This window comes from Musca autumnalis, unplaced genomic scaffold (genome assembly GCF_047663935.1).
Source record: "Musca autumnalis isolate F117 unplaced genomic scaffold, ASM4766393v1 scaffold_5, whole genome shotgun sequence".
In the NCBI taxonomy this organism is placed as follows: Eukaryota; Metazoa; Arthropoda; class Insecta; order Diptera; family Muscidae; genus Musca; species Musca autumnalis.
Window position 1 is genome coordinate 97,130,690 of NW_027412088.1, and position 23,790 is coordinate 97,154,479.

Below are 23,790 nucleotides of genomic sequence, written 5' to 3' on the forward strand. Positions count from 1 at the left end.
TCAAGATCAATGAAACAGTTCAACATAATTCTATAGAAACAACAGACGACATTGAAAGGGAAGTTGTCATATTAACAAACAGCATTCAACAAGCTGCATGGGAAAGTACTCCACCACTTAAAAAGTCTCTAGATACTCCTACATACCCAAATTACATAAGAGAACTGGTGAAGCAAAAACGCAAGATTCGAAAAAAATGGCAAGTTTCTAGATCTCCAGAAACAAAGAGAACATTGAATAATATCACCCAAACTCTTAGTAGAGAAATAAAGAAGTTTAACCAAGACAACTTCCGAAAATATATATCCAACCTCTCATATAATAACCAAACCAATTATTCGCTGTGGAAAGCAACTAAACTAAAAAACAAACCTATTCTTCAAAGGGCACCAATCCTACAAGAAAACGGACAGTGGGCCAAAAGTAACTTGGAAAAGGCAAACACATTCGCGTTACACCTTCAAAATATATTTTCCAACAGTCCTAATAATCCAGCAAACAATATAGATGCTCGCTATAATATAACATCAGAAGAATCGAACGGAAGTATAAGCACTTCGTCGGAACTTAAGAAGGTCTCTTTCAAAGAACTATGGAATACTGTGAAGGAACTCGATAGCAAAAAGTCTCCAGGATTTGACCTAATCAAAGCTGAAGTCCTCAAAAATCTACCGTACCACGGTATAGTCAAATTACAAACAATTATGAACGCTGTACTAAAACTTAAATATGTACCAAGCTATTGGAAAGTTGCAGAGGTCATTATGATTCAAAAACCAGGAAAAAATCCGAACGAAACTAAATCTTACAGACCAATCTCTCTGCTCCCTGTAATTGGTAAGCTTTTCGAAAAATTATTTTATACACGTCTTGAAGCTACAGTGCTAGCAAAGAAAATAATTCCCGACCACCAGTTTGGCTTCCGGAAGAGGCACTCTACAATTGAACAAGTACACAGAGTTACCCATAATATTGAATTGGCATTCGAAAATAAGCAAATATGTTCCGCAGTGTTCCTCGACATATCACAAGCGTTCGATGGCGTTTGGCATAAAGGACTAATTAGAAAAATAAACACATTTCTTCCGAAAATATACGGTGATATAATTTCATCATATCTTGAAGACAGGTTCTTCATAGTGCGAGTTGAATCAGAATGTACAAACTTGCACCCTATAAAATCGGGAGTCCCACAAGGAAGTATTTTGGGGCCACTTCTTTACCTCATTTATACAAGCGACATGCCACTTTCTGAATACTGTTTTACTGGAACTTTCGCAGATGACACAGTACTAATGGCAACTGGAAAAAGTACCAATGAATCCACAACCAAACTACAATCAGCCCTAAACGATGTATTTGAATGGACCGCTAAATGGGGTCTGAAACTTAACAGCAACAAATCAATACATGTTAATTTCTCAACAAAACCTACAACATATACACCGCTATACATTGACATGTCCCGTGTACCATATGCGAACACTGCTAAGTATCTTGGAGTAACCTTAGATTCAAAACTGAGCTGGAAAGAACATATACAGAATAAAAGAAAGGAATTAGATTCAAAATATCGAAACTTGTACTGGTTAATAGGAAGGAATTCCATCCTATCCCTTGATAATAAGCTCATGATATACAAGCAAGCGATAAAGCCAGTCTGGCTATATGGAATCCAGCTTTGGGGCTGTGCAAAAGACCAGCATCTTATGAAAATACAACGCTTCCAAAACAAAGTCTTAAGAAGAACTGTAAATGCTCCTTGGTATGTGCGCAATACCGACTTACATCGCGACCTAAAAATGAAGACCGTAAAAGAAGAAATTTGCTCCCACACCCAAAATTACTATGCTCGACTTCAACAACATGAAAATATAGAAGCCACAAAACTGCTGTGTGTATCAAATCTCCCCAGAAGACTTCAACGTTTTAAGCCGTTTGACTTGTTAACTCGATTTGAGGAAAGAACAACATAAAACTTTTATTATTTTCTTCAATTTAACTTAATATTTCTTTTTTATATTAAGCTTATTTGATTATTTATACTGTCCTACACAAACTACTAGTTAGTCACTTATAATATTAGAGACTAGTCGTAGTGTTAGTTAAGCATAATGTGTACTATATATTGCTTAAAAATAAAAAAAAAAAAAAAAAAAAAAAATTATTTTTATAAACTACAATCATTTGCGTTCTTTACAGAAAACTTTTTGGTGAATTTTTGGGCTATCAAATCTATCGCGATATATGTTTGGAAATCGGAGAATATGTGCCTGGAAATTCAGAAAAAGCTCTGTTTAAATGTGATTTCGCAAGCAACAACAAGGCTGGCAATATTCTAAAGTAAGTTGAAAAAGAAGAAACATTAACTAATTTTTTGAAAATGGGATTTGAAAACCCTTACTTCCCTCTCGCAGGTCAATGATGTCTGCTGGTGCAACAAAAACATGGCATGAAATTGTCAACGCTACAAAGTTAGAAGGTTCTGCCTTTTTGGATTACTATGCCCCTCTAAAAACGTGGTTAGTAGAAGAGAATAAAACCAAAAATATTACAGTGGGCTGGGCAAAAACGGATTGTAAGTAAATTTTCTTTAATACATTGTGTACCTTTTTTCAATATTTTTCTAAATTTTTCCTTAGATTGCCAAAATTGAATGAAACACGCATGACAGAAACAAGTTAAATTATTCTTATAAACATTGGCAATAAACCAAGTAAAAGAGATTCAGTTGTACTTTTCTATGGCAACAACAAAAAATAAAAAATAAAGAAAATTGGAAATTCTATTGAATAAGAGGACACACAAAGAGATTTCCAATTTGCCTTTGTATAGGAAGTAAGTAGGGTGACATAGGGGGTGTAGATATCGGTCCTGACCGGCTTTAACATGGCAAAGCCAGGGGCTTATCTTGGTCCCACCTTCATCTCAAGTGTACACTGAGCTCTGCGTGGTATCACCTTTGGGAGCTGACTTTAGCACTCGTTAAGGGCAGTGAGCTAACATGTGATGCTCGTTCTTCCATAAGAACGTTATAAACTTGGGTTTGGCGCTGACCATGCCATGAAAAACCAAAGAAAAAACCTCTAAAGTTAACGAAGGTGCAGTTTACGCAAAAACATCTGCTCTCCAGTTTCACCCCAGTGAATGAAAGAATAATCACAATTCGGATAAAAGCTAAAATTTTCAAAATCAGCTTTATTTGTGCTCATGCTACCACTGAAGAAAAGGACAGGAACAGACAGAAGATATATTTTACGAGCGCGTATAAGAAATACATGACCGTTGTCCTGTCCATGATCTTAAAATTATTCTAGGCGATTTTTTATTTGGCCCAACAGTCGGGAAAAGCAGTCAACACAGTGAATCATCTGACAATGGAATGAGGCTGATAGACTTCGCAGTGGCATCTCGACATCCATAAAAGCATTCCCCGTCCCGATAACATATCAGCACAGTGGGAAAGTATTGTCCACTCTATGCAAATAGCCCCAAAATCCTTACTTGGATACCAGAGAACTCCAGCGGAGAAGAATTTCATCCAAATATTTATTAAACAAGTAAAACAAAATCAAAGTGATTCGATATCAGGTCTTAAACTTATCCGAAATTTTGTATGGGATGTACCGGATGGAGTGGACAAATATGTATATTCCATATTTGAACCTGATCTATATCTGGTAGAAATAGTAGGATGCGTAAAGTATGGACCAATTCGGCCACTCCCTTCTCTTCCGGTACCTCCCCCACAAAAGTTCGAAAATGTTCCGAAAAATTGTGCGCACGATAACTCTTGAAGGGAGAAACCGATTTGGTCCATACTTTGCACATCGTGAAAAGTCTACCAAACATAGGTGAAGTTCCCATATGGACTCAATAGGTCCACGCCTTCGGTTAACTCCCACACAAAATTTCGGAAAAGTTCAGTTTAGGACCTGCTCTCGAATCGTTTTGATTTTTGTTATAACAACTTGTTTTCACTGCCCCCCATACGACGGTTTAAGTTTCATCAGGAGCAAAACCATACTTCCTGAGGAAATAGCCTGAAAGTTTCAAAAAAACCTATGACACCTATGACACGGTGTGAAGTGGTTGGAGCGCAAGATAACACTCGAACGGATCTGCCGATTTGGTTCAAAATTTTGTCATCGAAATATTTTGTCCAAACTTAGCTAAAGTTCTAAGATAAGCCATATCGGTCCTTTCCTTCAGGTAACTCCCCCACAAAAGTTCAAAAATGTCCAGAAAAATTGTGTGCGCGATAACTCTTGATGGGAGTGACCGATTTGGTCAATACTTTACTCATCCTAATACATCTACCAGATATAGATCGAGTTCGAATATGGACTATATTTGTCCACTCCTTCGGGTACCTTCCACACAAAATTTCGGATAAGTTCTCTTTAAGACCTGCTCTCGAATCACTCTGATTTTTGTTGAAGCAACTTGCATTCGCTGCCTCAATTACGATAGTAAAAGCTTTTTCAGGGGCAAGTCCATACTTATTGAGAAAACACCACCATATGTAGTAGCTGGAGAGCACTATAACTCTCGAGCTAATTAACCGATTTTGGAATTCGTCATAATTTGCCCAAACTTAGTTTTAGTTAGAAGATGGGCAAAACCAGTCCACAACTTCCGGTACTTCCCCCCAATATTTAAAATATGTCACTAAAATACTATGCACGATATATCTTGAACGGGGCACTCAAGTTCGGACAAACTTTATATCTCCTAATATTTTGTCCATATTAGGTTTAACTTCTAAAATGACCCATATCGGTCCTCTTCTAGGGTACATTCACCACAAAAGTTCAAAATTTGTGTCTAAGTGCAGTTTAGGGTCTTTTCGAAGAACCTTTGGAAATGTATACCGATGCTGTTCGTTGTGGTCCTGTTTAAAGCGATATTACGTTTTCCGTGAACAAGTCCATTCTTCCTGGCATACTGATCCAAAATGACCCACTAAAATGACTATATGATATATATAAGCTGAGGGTATATCTCTGCCGGCAAAGCCGCCTGATACTTTTTTACTTGTTAGTAATCAAAATACTCCATAAAGGACTCGAAATATTAAATTACGTTAAACTAAGTTTGGAAGAAATTTTTGAAAAAAGTTTCAGCCTTATCTTGCACAATAGCCTGCAGGGTTTTAGAGCTGCAGGCCTCTAGAACAGTCCACTGAAAAAATTAAAACGATGAGAGAGGAGCTCTTAAACTTCATTTTTCCGAATTTTGTGTGGGAGGTGCCCGAAGGAGTCGACCTATGTGGTTCATCTTCAAAATTAAACTAAGTTTGGACAAAATATTACGATAGCCAAAATTTGGTTCGAAACTGTTGATTTGTTCGAGAGTTATAGTGCGCGCCAACTATTGAGACAGACGGACAGGCAGGCACACACATACGGACGGACATGGCTAAATCGACTCCAAATTGTCTGAAACGAATATCGTCCAAACATACTTGGGGTCCAAAACCGTTATTTTGATGAGGCACATTTTTGGTCGTATCAAAGTGTATACTCGTATATGCTTTCTAGCCTAAAGGCTGAGGGTATAAAAATGTAAATGGTGGAGGATATATAACGAACTTAACGCCGTTCTTACTCGTTTCTACTACATAGAAAAAAATATTTCCAAATTTCTACCTCTTTCCCATTGTCTTGCGAAAGATCTTCGAAAATTAAGTGGTTGCAAATCCTCAAACCTCCTATTTTGGGGCCCATAACCGCGAAAGTACGATTGATGGATAAAATGCTGAGAAACGTGTATTCTTATGTTTTGTCTCCTATAGTGCTGCGGTGTCAGAATATGGTTAATTTTTTTGTCGCACTGTATTTAATTTGTAATGATATGCCTGTCTGCGTACTCGATAATAGCTGTGTCTTTTTACTTGATAATTAGTAATAATTATTACTAATGTTGCAAATTTTGAAAGTTGTATAAAGGAAAAGTTGTGAAAAAAATGTTTCAGCAAAATTTAGTAAGTAAAAAGACACACCAAATTTGTAATAATTAGGTTTGTCCTTTTACGTACTGAACTTTACTGAACATTGTTTCTTCAGTAATGTTTAGCAACATTTCAATTATAAAATTGTCAAAACTTTACTGAAGAAAAAATGTTCAGTAAAGTTCAGTACGTAAAAAGACAAACCAATTGTTACAAATGTTTCAAATGTTGACAGTTGTATAAAGGAAAAGTTGCTGAAAAAATTGTTTCACCAATTATTAGGGGTGTCTTTTTACTTACTACGAGTAAATGTTGCAGAAACATTTTTTTCAGCAACTTTTCCTTTATACAATTGTCAAAATCTGCAGCATTAGTAATAATTATTACTAATTATCACGTAAAAAGACACAGCTATTATGCCTGTCGCGTACTCGATAATTTGTAATAATTATTACAAATGTTTCGAATTTTGACAATTGCATAAAGGAAAAGTTACTGAAACACTTTTTACACCAACTTTTCCCTTACACAACTGTCAAAATTCGAAACATTTGTAATAATTGGTGTGTCTTCGTACTTACTAAATGTTGCCGAAACACTTTTTTCAGCAACTTTTTCATTGAACAACTGTCAATTTTAGAAACATTAGTAATAATTATCACAAATTATCGAGTACGCAGACATTTCTGGTCTGTTCCAGAACTGCAAGAATCTACTAATTTTTACTATTTTTTTCCGATAACATGAAGGAGAAAATGTTATCGTAGTAAAAAATAGTAGCTTCTTGCAGGTTCTGGAACAGAGCAATTAATTATTTTGGTCATTTCATGTTTTTATTTAAATTGTCATTCTTTCAAAACAAAACAAATATTTCCAAATTATTGTTGAACCATAAATAAAATTCAAATTAAAAAAACGGACAAGACCATGAATCCGAAGGAGATCCTCATGAAGGCAACACGCTGTGAACGCGATAAACGTTTGTTGGAATCTCAACATTACTACCAATTGGGCATAGAGTTGTTAACCGAGTTTCTCAACAATTCAAAAAATAATAGAATTGCAAAACAATATTTTGAACACATACGCCAATATATTGAACGATCCAAAGCTGTAGATCACCAAGTCGCAAAACTACTAAAAACAGGAGAATTTTTAAATTCCATACAAATACGTGAAGATTCCCAAGGGCACAGCTACGAAACTCTATTCGGAAATTATTTGGAGCCTGATGTCCATGAAATCTATTTGGAAGAACCTTATTTTCAACAACCATATCAAGTGGGAAATTTGGTTATATTTCTAGAATTGGCTGTCAAAAAATGTTCTCGATTGAAATTTATCAAAATGCTAACAAATCGTGTACGAAATGACATTTATTTGAGTGATATTCAACGAAGCTTGCGTGAGAAAGGCATAGAATTTGTGGTGGAGAAAGATCATCACTTACATGATCGCAAAATAGCCTTAAGCTCTGGAATAGTCATAAAAATTGGCCGTGGACTGCATATATTTAAGGCGCCCATATCAGAGTACTCATTGGGAATTACGGATTATGATTTTCGCCGTTGCTTGAAGACCGATGTCGATATATGGCGTTCTGCGGGAAAGTAATGCCGATTTTAATGTTTTATGTGCATGAAGTTCTTGTAAAAAATCAAAATGTTGTAAATTTCACACTATTATCTTGAATTAAAATTAAATGCAGTTGAAATGTGTATTACTTTTTATTTGTAAAAAAATATTGTTTATTTTGTCAATGTTGAAAATCTTTGGCAGTTGAATCCAGGCATTCTTCTCCACTGTTTTGCGTCTCCGCTACGTGGCGTCTCAGGTACGTAAGTGAAAACTGCTGGAAAAAGTCACTGAAGCAGAGTTCGAAATGTTCCCGTCATACGGATATCTGTTTGGAGGCAAAGATAGCTGCGCTATCTCCAAACTAGGAATGGCTCGCCTGCACCCAACTTTTTTTTATTTTATTACTACGGAATCGGTTTTCAAAAATTGCAAAACTCAACCGGAATACTCGTTCGTATAAAGACTATCAGGTATGTGATGGAAAACGATTCGACGTTTTGCCATAAATCGAAATCGTATACTGATTCTGGGATGCGAGACAGCAATGATGATGACGTGAAAAATATGAATTCCTACTTTGTCTAAGTTAAACGAGAAATGCTAAGATATGGGAAATCCATTGGTTATCCCGTGGTCCAGTAAAGTAAGTTGGAATGGTTCAAGTGAATATAGACGGTGCTCTTGAATCAAATTTAAATCGAAGGTGCTTACACCTAGGAAGTTTTTGCGGATTCTGAAACTACAATGTTCATAGATGAGAAAAATCAAAAAACAAAAAAAAAATGGGATTACCAAAGCAGGACTATAGGAAAAGTTTGGAGTTTCAATTAACTGACATAATTTCGCATATACATTTATCTAATGAAGTTCGATATATATACCAGTTACCAAGCTTTGCCTTCGTCTGCCACAAAAACAACATCCTAATACACCTGAAGATCGGATTTACCACCCGTGAAACGTAGTGTAATGGTTGGATGCGTGGGACTTCGGTAGACTCCTAATTTTTCAATGTATCTCTAAAGGCCTAACAGCTTAACTCGAAAGAGAATTAATTAAATATCACTATAAATGGCCTTCGCCTTAATAAGGCAAAAATAAAAAAAAAAAATCGCCGGAGCGCTTTTTAAATAAATCGCGATTCAAGATGACATTTTTAGGGGTTGTTAAGGTTTTTGCGATTTCGCTTGGAAACCGCAAGCCCCATCGAAATGGGAATAAAGAAAATGTTGTAGCTATCAAAATTCTCTACAAGATTCACCTTAATAATATCTTTCTAGGTTTTACAACTTTTGAGATATAGAAGTTGAAATTGGGACAATTCAAATTCAATTCCTTATAAAACATGACATTGACTGCATTTTCCCAACTTAAACTTATATATCTAAAAAAATGGTGCAACCTAGGAAAAATTACATAAGCCAGTCTTGTAGAGAATTTTCACAGCTATATGATTTTCTCAGGTCCCATGCCGATAAGACTTGCCGTATTCAAGCAAAATCGCGAAACCCTAACAAAAAAACCTAAAAATGTAAACTGAGCTTCTTTATCTCAAAAATGGTACAGCTTGAGAACAAACCATAAACGTCAATCCCGTAGAGAATTTTCACAGCTACAACATTTTCTTTAGCTCCATTTCGATTGAACTTGCGGTTTCCAAGCAAAATCGTGAAAACCTAAAAAACACCTAAAAATGTGAATTATGACCGCGATTTATTTAAAAATCCCTACAGCGATTTTTTTTCTTGTTTTTGGATTTTTCTCATCTATGAACATTGCTGTTTCAGAATTCACAATAACTTCCCCTGTGTAAGCGGTTTTCATTAAAAGTTAGTTAAGGCGCACCCTTCATGACATTGTTTTATAAGGGGTCTATACAGTCAGTGCATTGTCCCAATTTGAACTTGAATATCTCAAAAATGGTAAAACTTACGAAAATACCGTAAAGGTCAATCTACACCTTTTTCAGATGTAATTCGAATCATTTTAGTTGTAATTCGAGAATTCCATTTGTAATTCGTAACATTTTATTTGTAATTCGAGAATTCCATTTGTAATTCGAAACATTTCAATTGTAATTCGAATTATTCTATTTGTTATTCGAATGATTCCATTTGTAATTCGAATTATTCCATTTGAAATTCGAATTATTCCATTTGTAATTCAAATTATTCCATTTGAAATTCGAATTATTCTATTTGTAATTCGAATTATTCTATTTGTAATTCGTATTATTTTATTTGTAATTCGAATTTTTTTATTTGTAATTCGAATCATTCCATTTGAAATTCGAATTATTCCATTTGTAATTCGAATTATTCTATTTGTAATATCAATTGGAATAATTCGAAATACAAATGGAATAATTCGAATTACAAATAAAACAATTCGAATTACAAATAAAATAATTCAAATTACAAATAGAATAATTCGAATTTTAAATGGAATAATTCGAATTACAAATAGAATAATTCGAATTACAAATAGAATAATTCGAATTACAAATGGAATAATTCGAATTACAAATGGAAGAATTCGAATTACAAATAGAATAATTCGAATTACAAATGGAATAATTCGAATTACAAATGGAATTCTCGAATTACAAATAAAATGTTACGAATTACAAATAGAATAATCGAATTACAAATGAAATGTTACGAATTACAACTGGAATGTTTCAAATTACATGTGAAAAAGGTGTAGTAGAGAATTTTTATAGCTACAGCATTTTTTCAGTTTCATTTTGATAGGACTTGCGGTTTCTAAGCAAAATCGTGAAAACCTAAACAACCCCTAAAAATGTCAACTTGAATCGCGATTTATTTAAAAAGCGCTCCGGCGATTTTTTTTTTTTTGTTTTTTGATTTTTCTCATCTATGAATATTGTAGTTTCAGAATCCGCAAAAACTTCCTAGGTGTAAGCACCTTCCATTTAAATTTGATTCAAGAGCACCGTGTATAGGAATGTTAAGGCTTATTCCTTGGAAGAGCAGAACATCTTAACTGATGGAAATCACTTTATATTGATCATTTTCTGCGAGGAGGTTTTCAACTCAATGAGATCCCAACATATCAACATACATTCACATCAAATGGAAGCAAAACCCTTTAACCCAGCTCGCATGCACGCAGAGAAAAAATATTTTTCGGTTTTGTTGGAACAAAAATATCTATTTGGTTCCAAAAATGTGTTTGTCTTGTACAAACATTGTAATCCAAATCCAAAAATACCATCTTTTGTTCCGAACATAGAAAACAAAAACAACTTTCGAATTTCCGAAATATTGTAAAAATCGTTAACAATACCGATTGTAGGAACAATCATAATCTAAATTTTTTACAAAACATATTGTCAGCCCTGAAAACCAGATACTAAATTTTTTGATTTGAGTGTATATACTTCTCATATACACTTTCCACAGAACTTTGATATAAATATCGCGTATAATATTACGAGCATTGATGAACGCAATACATGGTTTGATACTTTAGCTGACAACAAAGACAAACAAAAAGCCACAAGCAGCCACCACAACATAAGGAATAATTAAACACCATAACAAACATGAAAAGGAAAGAAGAATGAAATAAAGAAGAAGAATAAAACAAAACAGAAACAAATAAAAACAAGAGTCTCATTGTTGGTAAACATGCACTCAAAAACAAAGATAAAGGCAGCATGTCATACAAACACCACAACTCACCAAAATTGTTTTTTCAACACGGCATCGAATAGCGAAAGAAGAGAAAAAAAATTTTCGAAGAAAAGAGAGAAATGCTGTTCAGTTGACACAAACTATTTTTGGATTTAACAAAAACGATTGTTGGATTCACAATACTACACCTTTTTCAGATGTAGTTCGAATGATTTTAATTGTAATTCGAGAATTCTATTTGTAAATCGTAACATTTCAGTTGCAATTCGAGAATTCCATTTGTAATTCGAATTATTCCATTTGTAATTCGAATTATTCCACTTGTAATTCGAAATATTCCATTTGTAATTCGAATTATTCTGTTTGTAATTCGAATTATTCTATTTGAAATTCGAATCATTCCATTTGTAATTCGAATTACTCCATTTGAAATTCGAATTATTCCATTTGAAATGGAATGATTCGAATTTCAAATAGAATAATTCGAATTACAAACAGAATAATTTGAATTACAAATAGAATAATTCGAATTACAAATGGAATATTTCGAATTACAAATGGAATGTTACGAATTACAAATAGAATTCTCGAATTACAAATGAAATGTTACGAATTACAACTAAAATGTTTCGAATTACATCTGAAAAAGGTGTACATAAGGAATCCAACAATATGTTAACAATACATATTTTCATGGTTTAATAATAAAGGTTAGCCAAAGCTCCCTGTCAATTTAAATTTTTTTCTTTCGACTGTTCCTAAAACTTCAAAACAACCCAATAGAAAGTGTCTTTAAGACAACATTGATGACATTTCCAATTCGTTCACGACTCCTTGCAGACAACCCTTTGAGATCGTTGACGACATTTTCACACAAGTGTCCCAGTATTCATGCACGACAACTTGGGCGACAGGGTAAGCGAAGTTGTCGTCGACGACGATCTAGATGACTAAAATCCCCGTATTTCGTCGACGACTGCTTCACCGACCCTGTCTTGCTTCTAGTCATCGATGACCCAATTAAAGACAATTTCGTTTATGTTGTCGTGTGTCAAATTTTTATTTTTATTTAATTAGAAAATATATAATTTTTGCAAAATAAATTAGTTAAACAATTAATAATACTTAGCTCCCGTATGTTTTACAATCTACCATTTTCTTCAAGCTTTATCACGCCTTACACTGCTTACCCCAGCCGACTGAAAGGCGACCTATGTTTATTTTTGGATTCTGCAAAAAGAAATGATATTAAATGAATATTGTGAATATCTCCTAAATATTCTAAAGTCTTACCATATAGCACAGGCGTTGTATTTTACAGTCACTGGAATTTTCAATGTTCTTCAACCTAAATGCACATATTCAAAATATAACTAATAATAATTTTAAAGTATTTAATTCTATTTATTCTAACTTACCGTTTTCTACATAATTCAGGTTGTATAAATAAAAGATGTTTTATCAGTAACGCGGTTTCCGAATTTTGTGATTTTATAATTTTACATTTATTACAAATCAAAAATTGTATATCTGAATAAATATGTATACAATTGTTTCAAAGCACACTTTTGAACATTTTTCGGTTTGTTGCCAAGACACAATGCAAGACATGGTCATGCAAGTTGTCGTACATGACAATTTCGGAACATTCGTCAACGAATCGTCGATGAAAATGTCATCGAAGACTCGATTTTCTATTGGGAATATACACAATCTTTGTATGTGTGTGTGTGATGTTTGAATAATATGCCAACAATTTTAAAAACAATCGAATTCAATGATTTCCAAAATTGTTTTCAGAACATTTGTATGGAAGAAATCCTTCAGCTTATTATTGAAACAAACATTTTATCATATCCACAACTCGATTATGTGGAGAAACCTTGGCCCTTCATTCATTTTTCGAGTTTTTTATAAAATGATCAAAATTGGAATTTTGTAAACAAACCCACTTGTTGCCTTTTTGTTTACTAATTTTGAAGTTTTATGAATTCAGGAAAAACAAGGGTTCTATAGATTTTTTTCATTTAAATCTACCTCTTTACTTATACCATGCATATTTTGCTTTTGGAATATTGTTGGATCAAATATATTTTTTTCTCTGCGTGTGGGCCGTCACCGTTGTCCTTTTCAAAACATGGGCCAATATTAACATTTTGAATGTGTTGAATTTAGCTTTTGTATCCTCGGACAAAACATCTCCAAATTACAGCAATCACGGTTCGAAAATTTGACAACAAAAAAAAAACTCGAAATATATAAAATAAGGCATTGCCTTCAAAATACTGTTAGTTGAGAGCTACTGTTCTATTGAGGCTATATGAAGACGTGGAGCTATACCCCATAGAAGACTAAATACTAAATTTCAGCCATTTCTGTCGGATATTGAGGCCACAACCTTAAAAAAATCCGGAGCCACTCTTCTATGGGGGATATATGAAGACATGGAGCTATACCGACACATATCAGGTGGAAAGTTTTATACGAAGACCAAATGCCAAGATTCATCCATTTCGGTTGGATATTCTGGCCACAACCTTCAAAATACCGAAAATCGAGAGGTACCGTTCTATGGGGGCTGGAATATTTTGTGCCACAACGAAGTCTAAATACCAAATTTCATCAATTTTGGTTTGATAATGGCGCTGAAACTTTCAAAATACCGAAAATCGGAAGGGATCGTTCTATCGGGGCTATATGACAACGTTTAGCTATACCGACAAATTTCAGGTGGAAAGTTTTATACCCCCAACGACGAATAAATGCCAAATTCGAGCAATATCGGTTGGATATTGAGTTCACGACCTGCCAAATACCGAAAATCGGTGGGTACCCTTCCATGGGGGCTATATGAAAACGTGGGACTATACTCATAACTCTACTGGAATATTTTATACCCCTATCGAAATGAATACCATACCATAACATTTCATATTTCATCCATTTTAGTTTGATAATGACACTAAAACCTTCAAAATGCGGAAAGTCGGGAGGCACACTTCTATGAGGGTTATATGTAGACGTGAACCTTTATCGACAAATTTCAGATGAAAAATTTTATACCCCCAACAAAGACTAAATGCCAAATTTGAGCAATTTCGGTTGGATAATGAGTCCACAAAGATTCAAAATACCGAAAATCGGGAGGTACCCTTCTATTGGGGCTATATGAAAACGTGGGACTATACTCATAACTCTCTACTGGAATATGTTATACCCCATCGAAGACTAAATAACAATTTTCATCCACTTCAGTTTGATAAGGTTGCTGAAATCCGCAAAATACCGAAAATCGTGAGGGACCGTTCTGTGGAGGTTAAATGAAAACATGGACCTATATAGCCCATTTGCAATTCCAAACATCCAAGGAGTAATAGAAACTTCTGTACCAAATTATAAAGCTCTATCCAAAATATTGCGAGCTGTATCGTGATTTCAGCAGACAGACGGGCGGACAGACAACCGAGTGTGCCTCCGAAGGACCTCTTCTATAGCCAATTGAATGCAGCGTATAATAAAAATTTATGGGTGATCTATATGCAAAAGTTAGCTCCGCTAATACCGCACTACGCCATATAATGGGCACCGTGTCTGGCCGCGAAATACTAGTGAAGAACGATTCATGGACCACGATCTTGGAACATAAAGACTGCCACAAGATTACTTGGACTTTTTATGATCGGTATAATAATACCAACCGAATAGATCACTTTGCCATTAGCTCAGTTGAAACGTTTGAAGAAGCTTACAGTGTACCGAACGAAGACAACCTCGGTAAAAAAAAAAGACAATTTTATTGGCAAACTGCGGAAAAGATATCCGTGGGCAGAAAGTCTGCAGTTCAATCCCTGACAAGAACATCAAGTAGGGGACCAATCCCCTTAGTGTATTTCAGTCATGAACAATTTTTGTATAAACCGTGGTCCTCTTTACAGCGATATTATGATTTTCGTAGACAAGTCCATGCTTCCTGATATAGTGGTCCAAACGCTCTGACTTATACGGTGACCGCCTGAAATGATGGGAGGGCGCGCTATGTACCGAAAAGAAATGACTCCCAAAATAAGATCCACTTGCATTCCTTCAGGTACCTCCTCTGCACCCTTTTTGAGCTTTAATCCAAATACATATGAAGATTTCTGAGTGAAATCGGACACATTTTTAAAATGAGGTTTTTGATTTCCTTTACTTTTTGCTGTGGTGATGCTGCTCATCAACAAAACATTTCAGTATATTTTCAGATTTTTTTGACTAACGGTTCCAGAGATATCGCGCCTTTAAGTTGGTCCAATTTGAAAAAAATCGTTGTTTGTATGTTTTATTGTTTTATCGTCTATTTAATAAAAAGTATAAAAAAATTGCACAGTGGGCTTGAATGCAATTTTCGCGATTTAATATATAAAATCAATTTATAACAATGATTGAAATGTTCAATTTTCTTGAATTTTTTTGCATTAAATAAGGATAAATTACAACAATTTTAAGTCCTATTTGGTAGTTGGATTCGAATGATAACTATTTGTTCTTAATTTTTTTATACCCTCCACCATATGGAGGGTATAATTAAATTTGTCATTCCGTTTGTAACACATCGAAATTTTCGTCGGAGACCCTATAAAGTTTATATATTATTGATCAGCATAAAATTCTATGTCGATTTGACCATGTCCGTCTGTCCGTCCGTCCGTCTGTCTGTTGAAATGAAGATACAGCTCGCAATTTTAAAGATAGAGAGTCAACATTTGGTACTGAAGTTTTTATTACTTGCAGGATGGTTGGTATTGAAAATGGGATATATCGGTCCACGTTTTGATATAGCCTCCATAGAACGGTACCTCCCGATTTTCGGTATTTTAAAGGTTTTAGCTTCATTATCCTACCAAAATGGCTGAAATTTGGTACGTAGTCTTCTTTAGGGGTATAAAACTTTCCCCCAGAATTTTGTCGGTATCGGTCCACTCCTTCATAGAGCCCCCATAGAACGGTGTCTCCCGATTTTCGGTATTTTGAAGGTTTTAGCTTCATTATATTACCACAATCGCTGAAATTTGGTACGTAGTCTTCTTTAGGGGTGTAAAACTTTCCCCCAGAATTTTGTCGGTATCGGTCCACTCTTTCATATAGCCCCCATAGAACGGTACCTCCCGATTTTCGGTATTTTGAAGGTTTTAGCTTCATTATCACACCGAAATGGCTGAAATTTGGTACTTAGTCTGCGTTGGTGGTATAAAACTTCCCCCCAGAACTTTGTCGTTATCGGTCCATGCCTTCGTATAGGCCCCATAGAACGGTACCTCCCGATTTTCGGTATTTTGAACGTTGTGGCCTCAATATTCCACCGAAATGGCTGAAATTTGCTTTTTAGACTTCGCTGGGGGTACTCAAACTTCCCCTTTAAATTTTTCGGTATTGGTCCACGCCTTCTTATAGCCCCCATGGAAAGGTACCTCCCGATTTTTCGTATTTTGAAGGCTGTGTCTTCAATATTCCACCAAAATGGCTGAAATTTGGTATTTAGTCTTCAATGTGATATAAAACTGTTCGCCAGGTATATGTCTGTACAGGTCCACGCTTTCATATTGCCCCATTTCTGACTAAAATTCGTCGGTATAGGTCCACGTTTCGATATAGCCCCCATAGAACCTTGATACTGAAGATTGTGACGTAAATTTCCAACTGAAATGGCTGAAATTCGTTATTTCGTCTTCCAAGAGTTATAAAATATTCCAGAAGAGTATTATCAGTATAGGTCCACGTCTTCCTACGTCCCCATAGAAGCGCACTTCTTGATTTTCGGTATTTTTTTAGGTTTTAGCCATATTCTCTTAGCGAAATATAGAAAATTTGATATTTAGTCTTCTTTGAGCCTAAAAACTTTCCGTCAGAAATTTGTCGGTATAGATCGACGTTTTGAAATAGCCCCCATAGAATGGTGTCTCACATTGTTTTACCGAAATTGCTGCAATTTAGTATTAAGTCTTCTTCATACACGAAAGGAAACTAATTATTCCATTTTACTTCAATACAACTTGTGGTGGAGGGTACAACAAGTTCGGCCAGGCCGAACTTAACGCCGTTCTGACTTGTTTAAATTTGTCAATACAATTTTTCCTTTATATGTTATTATTTGTTATATTACCAAAAAAATACATTTTTAGCATTTGTTTTGTTATTTTATTAAGGAATTCATCTTAAACACCTCAAAATCTGCGTCATATTTCGATTTTGGAAATGGCTTAATTATTGTGCCAGCCGAACAATAAACTAACTATCTATCAAATATTGAAGTGATATTTTTTCAGAAGATGATCATTCGAATTTGAAATATGCAATGGCGAAACCTATCTCGGGCACAAACAAACTGAATTCAGTAATAACCCCTAATGCTGGTACACTAATTGCTAAACCAGTATTAAAATCGCAAAGTGACGGAGTTTTTAAGATCTCTAAGTTAAATTTCTAAATAAAACAACAAAACAAATGCTAAAGGTAAGGTCACATTAGGCAAATATTTGCTCCAGCGACCGGCAGTGTGCGCTTACTGAGAGCAAATGTCAATGCATTATTTACGCAAACTTGCTTTCAGTAAGCGCACACTGCCGGTCACTGGAGCAAATATTTGCCTAATGTGACCTTACCTTAAGAAATGTAATTTTTTATTAATTTTGGTAAAATAACAAATGTTTCACACTCGCATAAAGGAAAAATTGTAAATTTTAATAAAAATAAGAACAAATAGTGTAAATACCTGTGAAAGCTTAAGACCTCAGTTGTCATGGCTTCACTTCCTTTATGCTTATAATTTAGTTATAAGTATAAATATGAAATAAATAAATAAATAAAGAACAAATAATCGTTCGAATCCCACCACCAAATAGGACTTAAAATTTTTGTAATTGATCGTAATTTAATACAACAAAATTTCAAGAAATTGCAAAAATTGCATCCCACTGTGCTAATTTTTTTTCTATTTTTTATTAAATAGATTATAAAACAACAAAACATACGAAAAATATTTTTTTTAAATTGGGCAAATATTAAAGAAGTTATGAGTATTTCTTTGCATATAGTTTTTTTTTAAATTCGACTTTTTCAAGGCGCGATATCTCTGGAACCGAAATCTGAAAATCCCCTAACATAATTATTGGTAAGAAGACTTCGGTTGCGAAGCCGGTATCCGATTCTATATTGTTAATAGATGAAAGTTTCAATTCACATAGGATGAGTGATACTTGTTTACTTGTTTTGTTTAGTTTTAACACAAATTGCAATGGAAACACTGACAATATTCCACTTCAAATAGGTGGCCATTGTTGGCCTCGACATTATTTTGCCAAACACCGCAAATTATATCAGCAGAGGTTATCAAACAAAGTCTCAGCCCACAAATCCAAAAATAAAATTTGAAGTCAATCTTAAACCAACGCTAAACAAACAAACATGGAACGACATTTTTCTTTTCTGCTTGCGGTAAATAAATAAACATAATTTACGAAATTAAAACAAATTTAAAATATAAAATCACAATTTCAGTTGCTACTATTCGGCTACTTTACTCCAACAATACAACAGACGAATCCTGCAAAATGTCGCACCGAAATGTGTGCCCAACAGTTAATGGAAACCATGGATTTGCTATATCGCCAAAGTGCTTTGGAGGTGTTTCAATCCCACAACAATGAACAAGTTTACCCCGAACTATTGATATGGAAACAATTAGTACCCTATTTAGATTTAATGGAACAATTTGATTGGACGAAATTTCAAAGTCCACTGCTAAGAAGACAATTTGAAATTTTAATACGAGAATTAAACTATGCCCGACATGCCACCAATGATTTCATTGTCGCCTCTAAAGTTTTAAAGGGAATTGGTAAATCTCGCTTTGTGTATCAACGTGAAGCGGCAAATAAAACACAACCACCTCCATCGGCGCTTGTATCCTACATTCGTAACATTAAGCCGATTATAATCAACAGCAATGATTTGCAAGAAATCAAATGGTATTGGAGTGAATGGCGTAATCGCTTACCAACGGATGTGAAACATGCTCTCAACACCTACATTCAATATTATCAAAATATGTCCACCACGGAAATTCCAGCCTCAACCATTTGGTATGCTCAATATGAAGATGGAAAATTAATAGATAAATTGGAAGAGTTAATGGATGCCATAAATCCACTATATCAACAATTACATGCTCAACTGAGGCAGGCGCTGTGGAATAAATATGGAGATGATATTATTCCTTCGTCTGGTCTCATTCCTCACCATCTTATGGAGCAGGCTCTCTATGAAGCTTGGAAAAAAGATTCAGTTTTTGGAAATCCTTATCCTGACAAAAAGTTGCCTAATCTTAAACATGAATTGACGGAAAAACGTTATGCTCCATTGGATTTCATCACAATTGGTACAAAGTTCTTTGAACAAATTGGATTTGATCGTCTCTCTGAGTAAGTGATACAATTTTATGTACCCTCAGTCTCTAGGCTAATAAGGCTACATACAATTTGATACGATAAAAGTGTGCCTCATCGAAATAACGTGTGTTTGGACGACATCAGTTTCAGAATCGGTTAAACTAACTACTACCGTCCATCTATCTGTATGTCAGTCTGTCTAACTTGAGCGCATTATAACTCCCGCAAGGATCTACCGGTTAGGTCTAATATTTGGTTTTCGTAATAATTTGCCCAAATATTGGACATAATCGGTCAACATCTTCGGCTACCTCCCCCTCAAAAGTTCACAATTTTTCGCTAAAATGACGCGCACGATAACCCCTGAAGTGAGAATCCGATTGGGACTAAACTTTGCACATCGTTATATTTCTCCCAGGCATAAATCTGCTTCGACTATATCGATCCACTCTTTCGGGTGCCTCAGACACAAATTTTCTAAATTGTTGGTACAAGTGTAATTTAGGATTCTTCTCGGATCGAAATGAAAAGTTCAACATTTTTGCTTCATTGCAGTTTAAGGATTGTTTGCAAATTTTTACCGAAAGTACTTCTGTGGTTCTGTTTACACCGATATGATATTCTATGTGGGCAAGTCTACGCTTGTTGACATATTAGTGCACAATCTCTTAAAATCTACAATGACCAACTAAATCGCCTGATTGGCATCGTGAATATCGAAAGGATAGATTGATACTGGACCGACCTTTGCGTATTGTAATATTTCTTCACTGATGTTCAACTATGGACTTTATCCGTTCACTTTGGTTCCCCACCCATCCAAACGAAATAAGACAACGGATGCAACTGTGTCCATACTTACTAGATGAGCGATACATGATTGTTGAGAAAGTATGTCGGACTCATTTTATAGCAGTGCGGATAGTTCTCGGGAGGATGACAATGTCGCATCAACGAGGAACGACCACACTAAAAGTTGAGGTGGGGGACTAGCTTTCCTCGCAATAGGTCTGTATTGAAGTGACTGGTACACTTCAATACAGACCTATTTCGCATAAGCCTGGCTCTAACAATCCTTGCATGAAATAAATGTATGGGGGTGGAGAGGATGTGGAAAGCATGTTCCGTAACATCATCACAAGCGAAACAACGTTTTTTTTTTTCATTAATTCTCTTTCGAGTTGAGCTGTAAGGCCTTTAGAGATACATTGAAAAATTAGGAGTCTACCGAAGTCCCACGCATCCAACCATTACACTACGTTTCACGGGTGGTAAAGCCGATCTTCAGGTGTATTAGGATGTTGTTGTTGTGGCAGACGAAGGCAAAGCTTGGAAACTAGTATATATATCGCACTTCATTAGATAAATGTATATGCGAAATTATGTCAGTTAATTGAAACTCCAAACTTTTCCTATAGTCTTGCTTGGAAATCCCATTTTTCAATGTTCACAAATACTACGGTAAGTTTTATTCCTACATCATTAGTGATTGCTCTTCTATATCAGAAGATTTTATTTTTTGATTTGATCATCAATTATTGTATACTAAAGTGTTGACAAGTTGATGGTGGGTTAGAACGCTAAGACGCCGGCAACCTTGACACTCAGTTGTGGGAGACCCAGGTTCGAATCCCAGCCTGGCTCATGCTGAAATTATTTTTATACCCTCAGCATTTATGCTAACGAGGGTATATACACTTTCATACGGGCAAAATGTGCCTCATCGAAATAATGGTTTTAGACCCCAAGTATGTTTGGACCAAATGTGTTTCAGACAATTTGGAGTCGATTGAGCAATGTCCGTCCGTCTGTCTGTCTGTCTGTCTGGCTGGCTGGAGCGCACGATAACTCTCGAACGGATCAACCAATTGGATCCAAAATTTGGCTTTCGTAATATTTTGTCCATACTTAGTTTAAGTTCGAAGATGGGCTATATCGGTCCACTCCTTCCGGTACCTCCTCCACAAAAGTTCGAAAATGTTCGAAAAATTTGTGCGCACGATAACTCTTGAAGGGAGTAACCGATTTGATCCATACTTTGCACATCGTGAAATTTCTACTAAACTTAGATGAGGTTCCAAAATGGACTCAATCGGTCCACACCTTCGGGTACCTCCCACACAAAATTTCGGATAAGTTCAGATTAGGACCTGCTCTCGGATCGCTTTGATTTTTTTGCAACAAGTTGTATTCATTGCCCCCCATACGATGGCACATGTTTCATCAGGGGCAAGTCCCTACTTCCTGAGAAAATAGCCTGTAAGATGCAAAAAGACCCTATAACACCCTGTGTAGTGGATGGAGCGCAAGATAACTCTCGAACGGATCAACCAATTCGGTCCAAAATTTGGCATTCGTAATATTTTGTCCAAACATAGTTTATGTTCGAAGATAAGCCATATCGGTCCACTTCTTCAGGTACCTCCCCCACAAAAGTTCAAAAATGTTCGGAAAAATTGTGCGCACGATAACTCTTGAAGGGAGTGACCGATGTAACCCATACTTTGCACACCCTAATATATCTACCAGATATAGATCAGGTTCGAATATTGACTATATTTGTCTACTCCTTCTGGTACCTCTCACACACAATTTCCGATAAGTTCACTTTAAGAACTGCTCTCGAATCACCTTGATTTTTGTTGAAGCGATTCACATTCGCTAACTCCATTACCACGGTAAAAGTCTTTTCAAGAGCAAGTCCATATTTTTTTGGAAAACAGCCCGAGAAATGTAAAAAACCCCTATGTCACCATATGTGGCTGTCGGAGAGCACGATAACTCTCAAACTGTTTAACCGATTTGGTCCAACATTTGGTCTTCGTCATATTATACCAAACTTAGTTCCATGGGCAATACCGGTCCACAACTTTCGGTACTTCTCCCCAATATTTAAAAAATGCCACTAAAATGCTAGGACGATATCACTTGAATAGGGCAACCAATTTGATCCAAACTTTGGGTCTCCTAATATTTTATCAAAATTTAGTTTAACTTCTAAAATGGCCCATATCGGTCATCCCTAGGGTACTTGCCCTACAAAAGTTCAACATTTGTGTCTTAGTGCATAATCTACATTTTTGTCGGTAAATTCAAATGTCCAAAAAAGGGCCTTAAATACATTCGATCTGTCCGGAAGTGAAAGTTTTGCTTCACATTGGCTGAGGGTATATATCTGTCGGCAAAGCCGACTGACACTTTTTTACTTGTTTATTTTTGCCTTATTAAGGCGAAGGCCATTTATAGTGATATTTAATTAATTCTCTTTCGAGTTTAGCTGTAAGGCCTTTAGAGATACATTGAAAAATTAATTGAAAAACGCTTAATGATCCAAAGCGTTAGGCCCTGGCGGTTTCTCCATGATGACGCTGAAACTGCTGGATGAGCCGGGAGTGTCTTACGAAAGTTTTCAAACGGTTGCTAGCCACCCACATTGTGCCAAGCAAAGGTGAATCGTACATGCCGAATTCGCCTTTGTTGTCCGTAGCAAAGACTCTTAAGGCTTCGGTTTCTTAAGCAGCACAGTACGATGACATCGCTGCACGTCATCTCTACACATAACCAGAACTTAACCAGAGCAAGCACTCCACACTATATAAGGACATTGAGGAGACTACTCTCCAACCAAGTTCCCGTTTCCGATCGGGGAAGATTCAAACATCCGCCACTAAATCTACGGCTACTCTGTTCACCACATGGACTGCGAAGATGAGCACACAGTTGTTCGTCCTAAAGACAATCATGAGGAATCAAATATTCTTCCAGTATGGTCATGAGAGTACATCCCCCTATCTATCACAGTTGTAGAACGTCAGTTGCCAGAGCAAACCAGTGAAGTTTTGGCTCAACTAAGATTTGGATGGTGCAGCCGCTTGCTTCCTATAGGGCAATGATTGATGATACCGTGCGAAAATATCCACCCTTTTTAACTGCCCTCCCTCAAACCTACTAAATTAAGCCAGTAGTTTTGTGATTACAACCAATCGAAGCGGCAACATTCCTAGACCTAGAGAAAGAGCCAGAGCCGGAAAACGTACATACAATCACATCATATGTTGTTACAAAAAGAACCAGCTTTCCGCTAAGGGGGTTGATGGCAAGTACCTTAATCTATAGAAATTATGAATCTATAGAAATTTTTTTGACTTCGCTCAAATTGAAAGATAGGCAAGTACAA

The 23,790-nt window shown here is 35.7% G+C and overlaps 2 protein-coding genes across 2 annotated transcripts in view; both read left to right on the forward strand.

Annotated features, from left to right (window-relative positions):
* The window catches only part of LOC141386700 (angiotensin-converting enzyme-like), a 211,527-nt gene that overhangs the window by 182,525 nt on the left and 5,212 nt on the right, over window positions 1-23,790 (forward strand). Inside the window, exons 5-6 of the mRNA XM_073955618.1 lie at window positions 2,203-2,343; window positions 2,418-2,578. Coding sequence (XP_073811719.1) covers window positions 2,203-2,343; window positions 2,418-2,578 — 302 coding nt within the window. The remainder of the gene's footprint in view (window positions 1-2,202; window positions 2,344-2,417; window positions 2,579-23,790) is intronic.
* Window positions 6,666-7,645, forward strand: LOC141404657 (MIT domain-containing protein 1-like). The gene has a single exon (XM_073988197.1). The coding sequence runs from the start codon at window positions 6,881-6,883 to the stop codon at window positions 7,565-7,567; it is 687 nt and encodes a 228-aa protein (XP_073844298.1). The 5' UTR covers window positions 6,666-6,880; the 3' UTR covers window positions 7,568-7,645.

Coding starts and splice junctions, on each gene's coding strand:
- LOC141404657 (XM_073988197.1), top strand. CDS start 6,881: ATGAATCCGAAGGAGATCCTCATGAAGGCAACACGCTGTGAACGCGAT.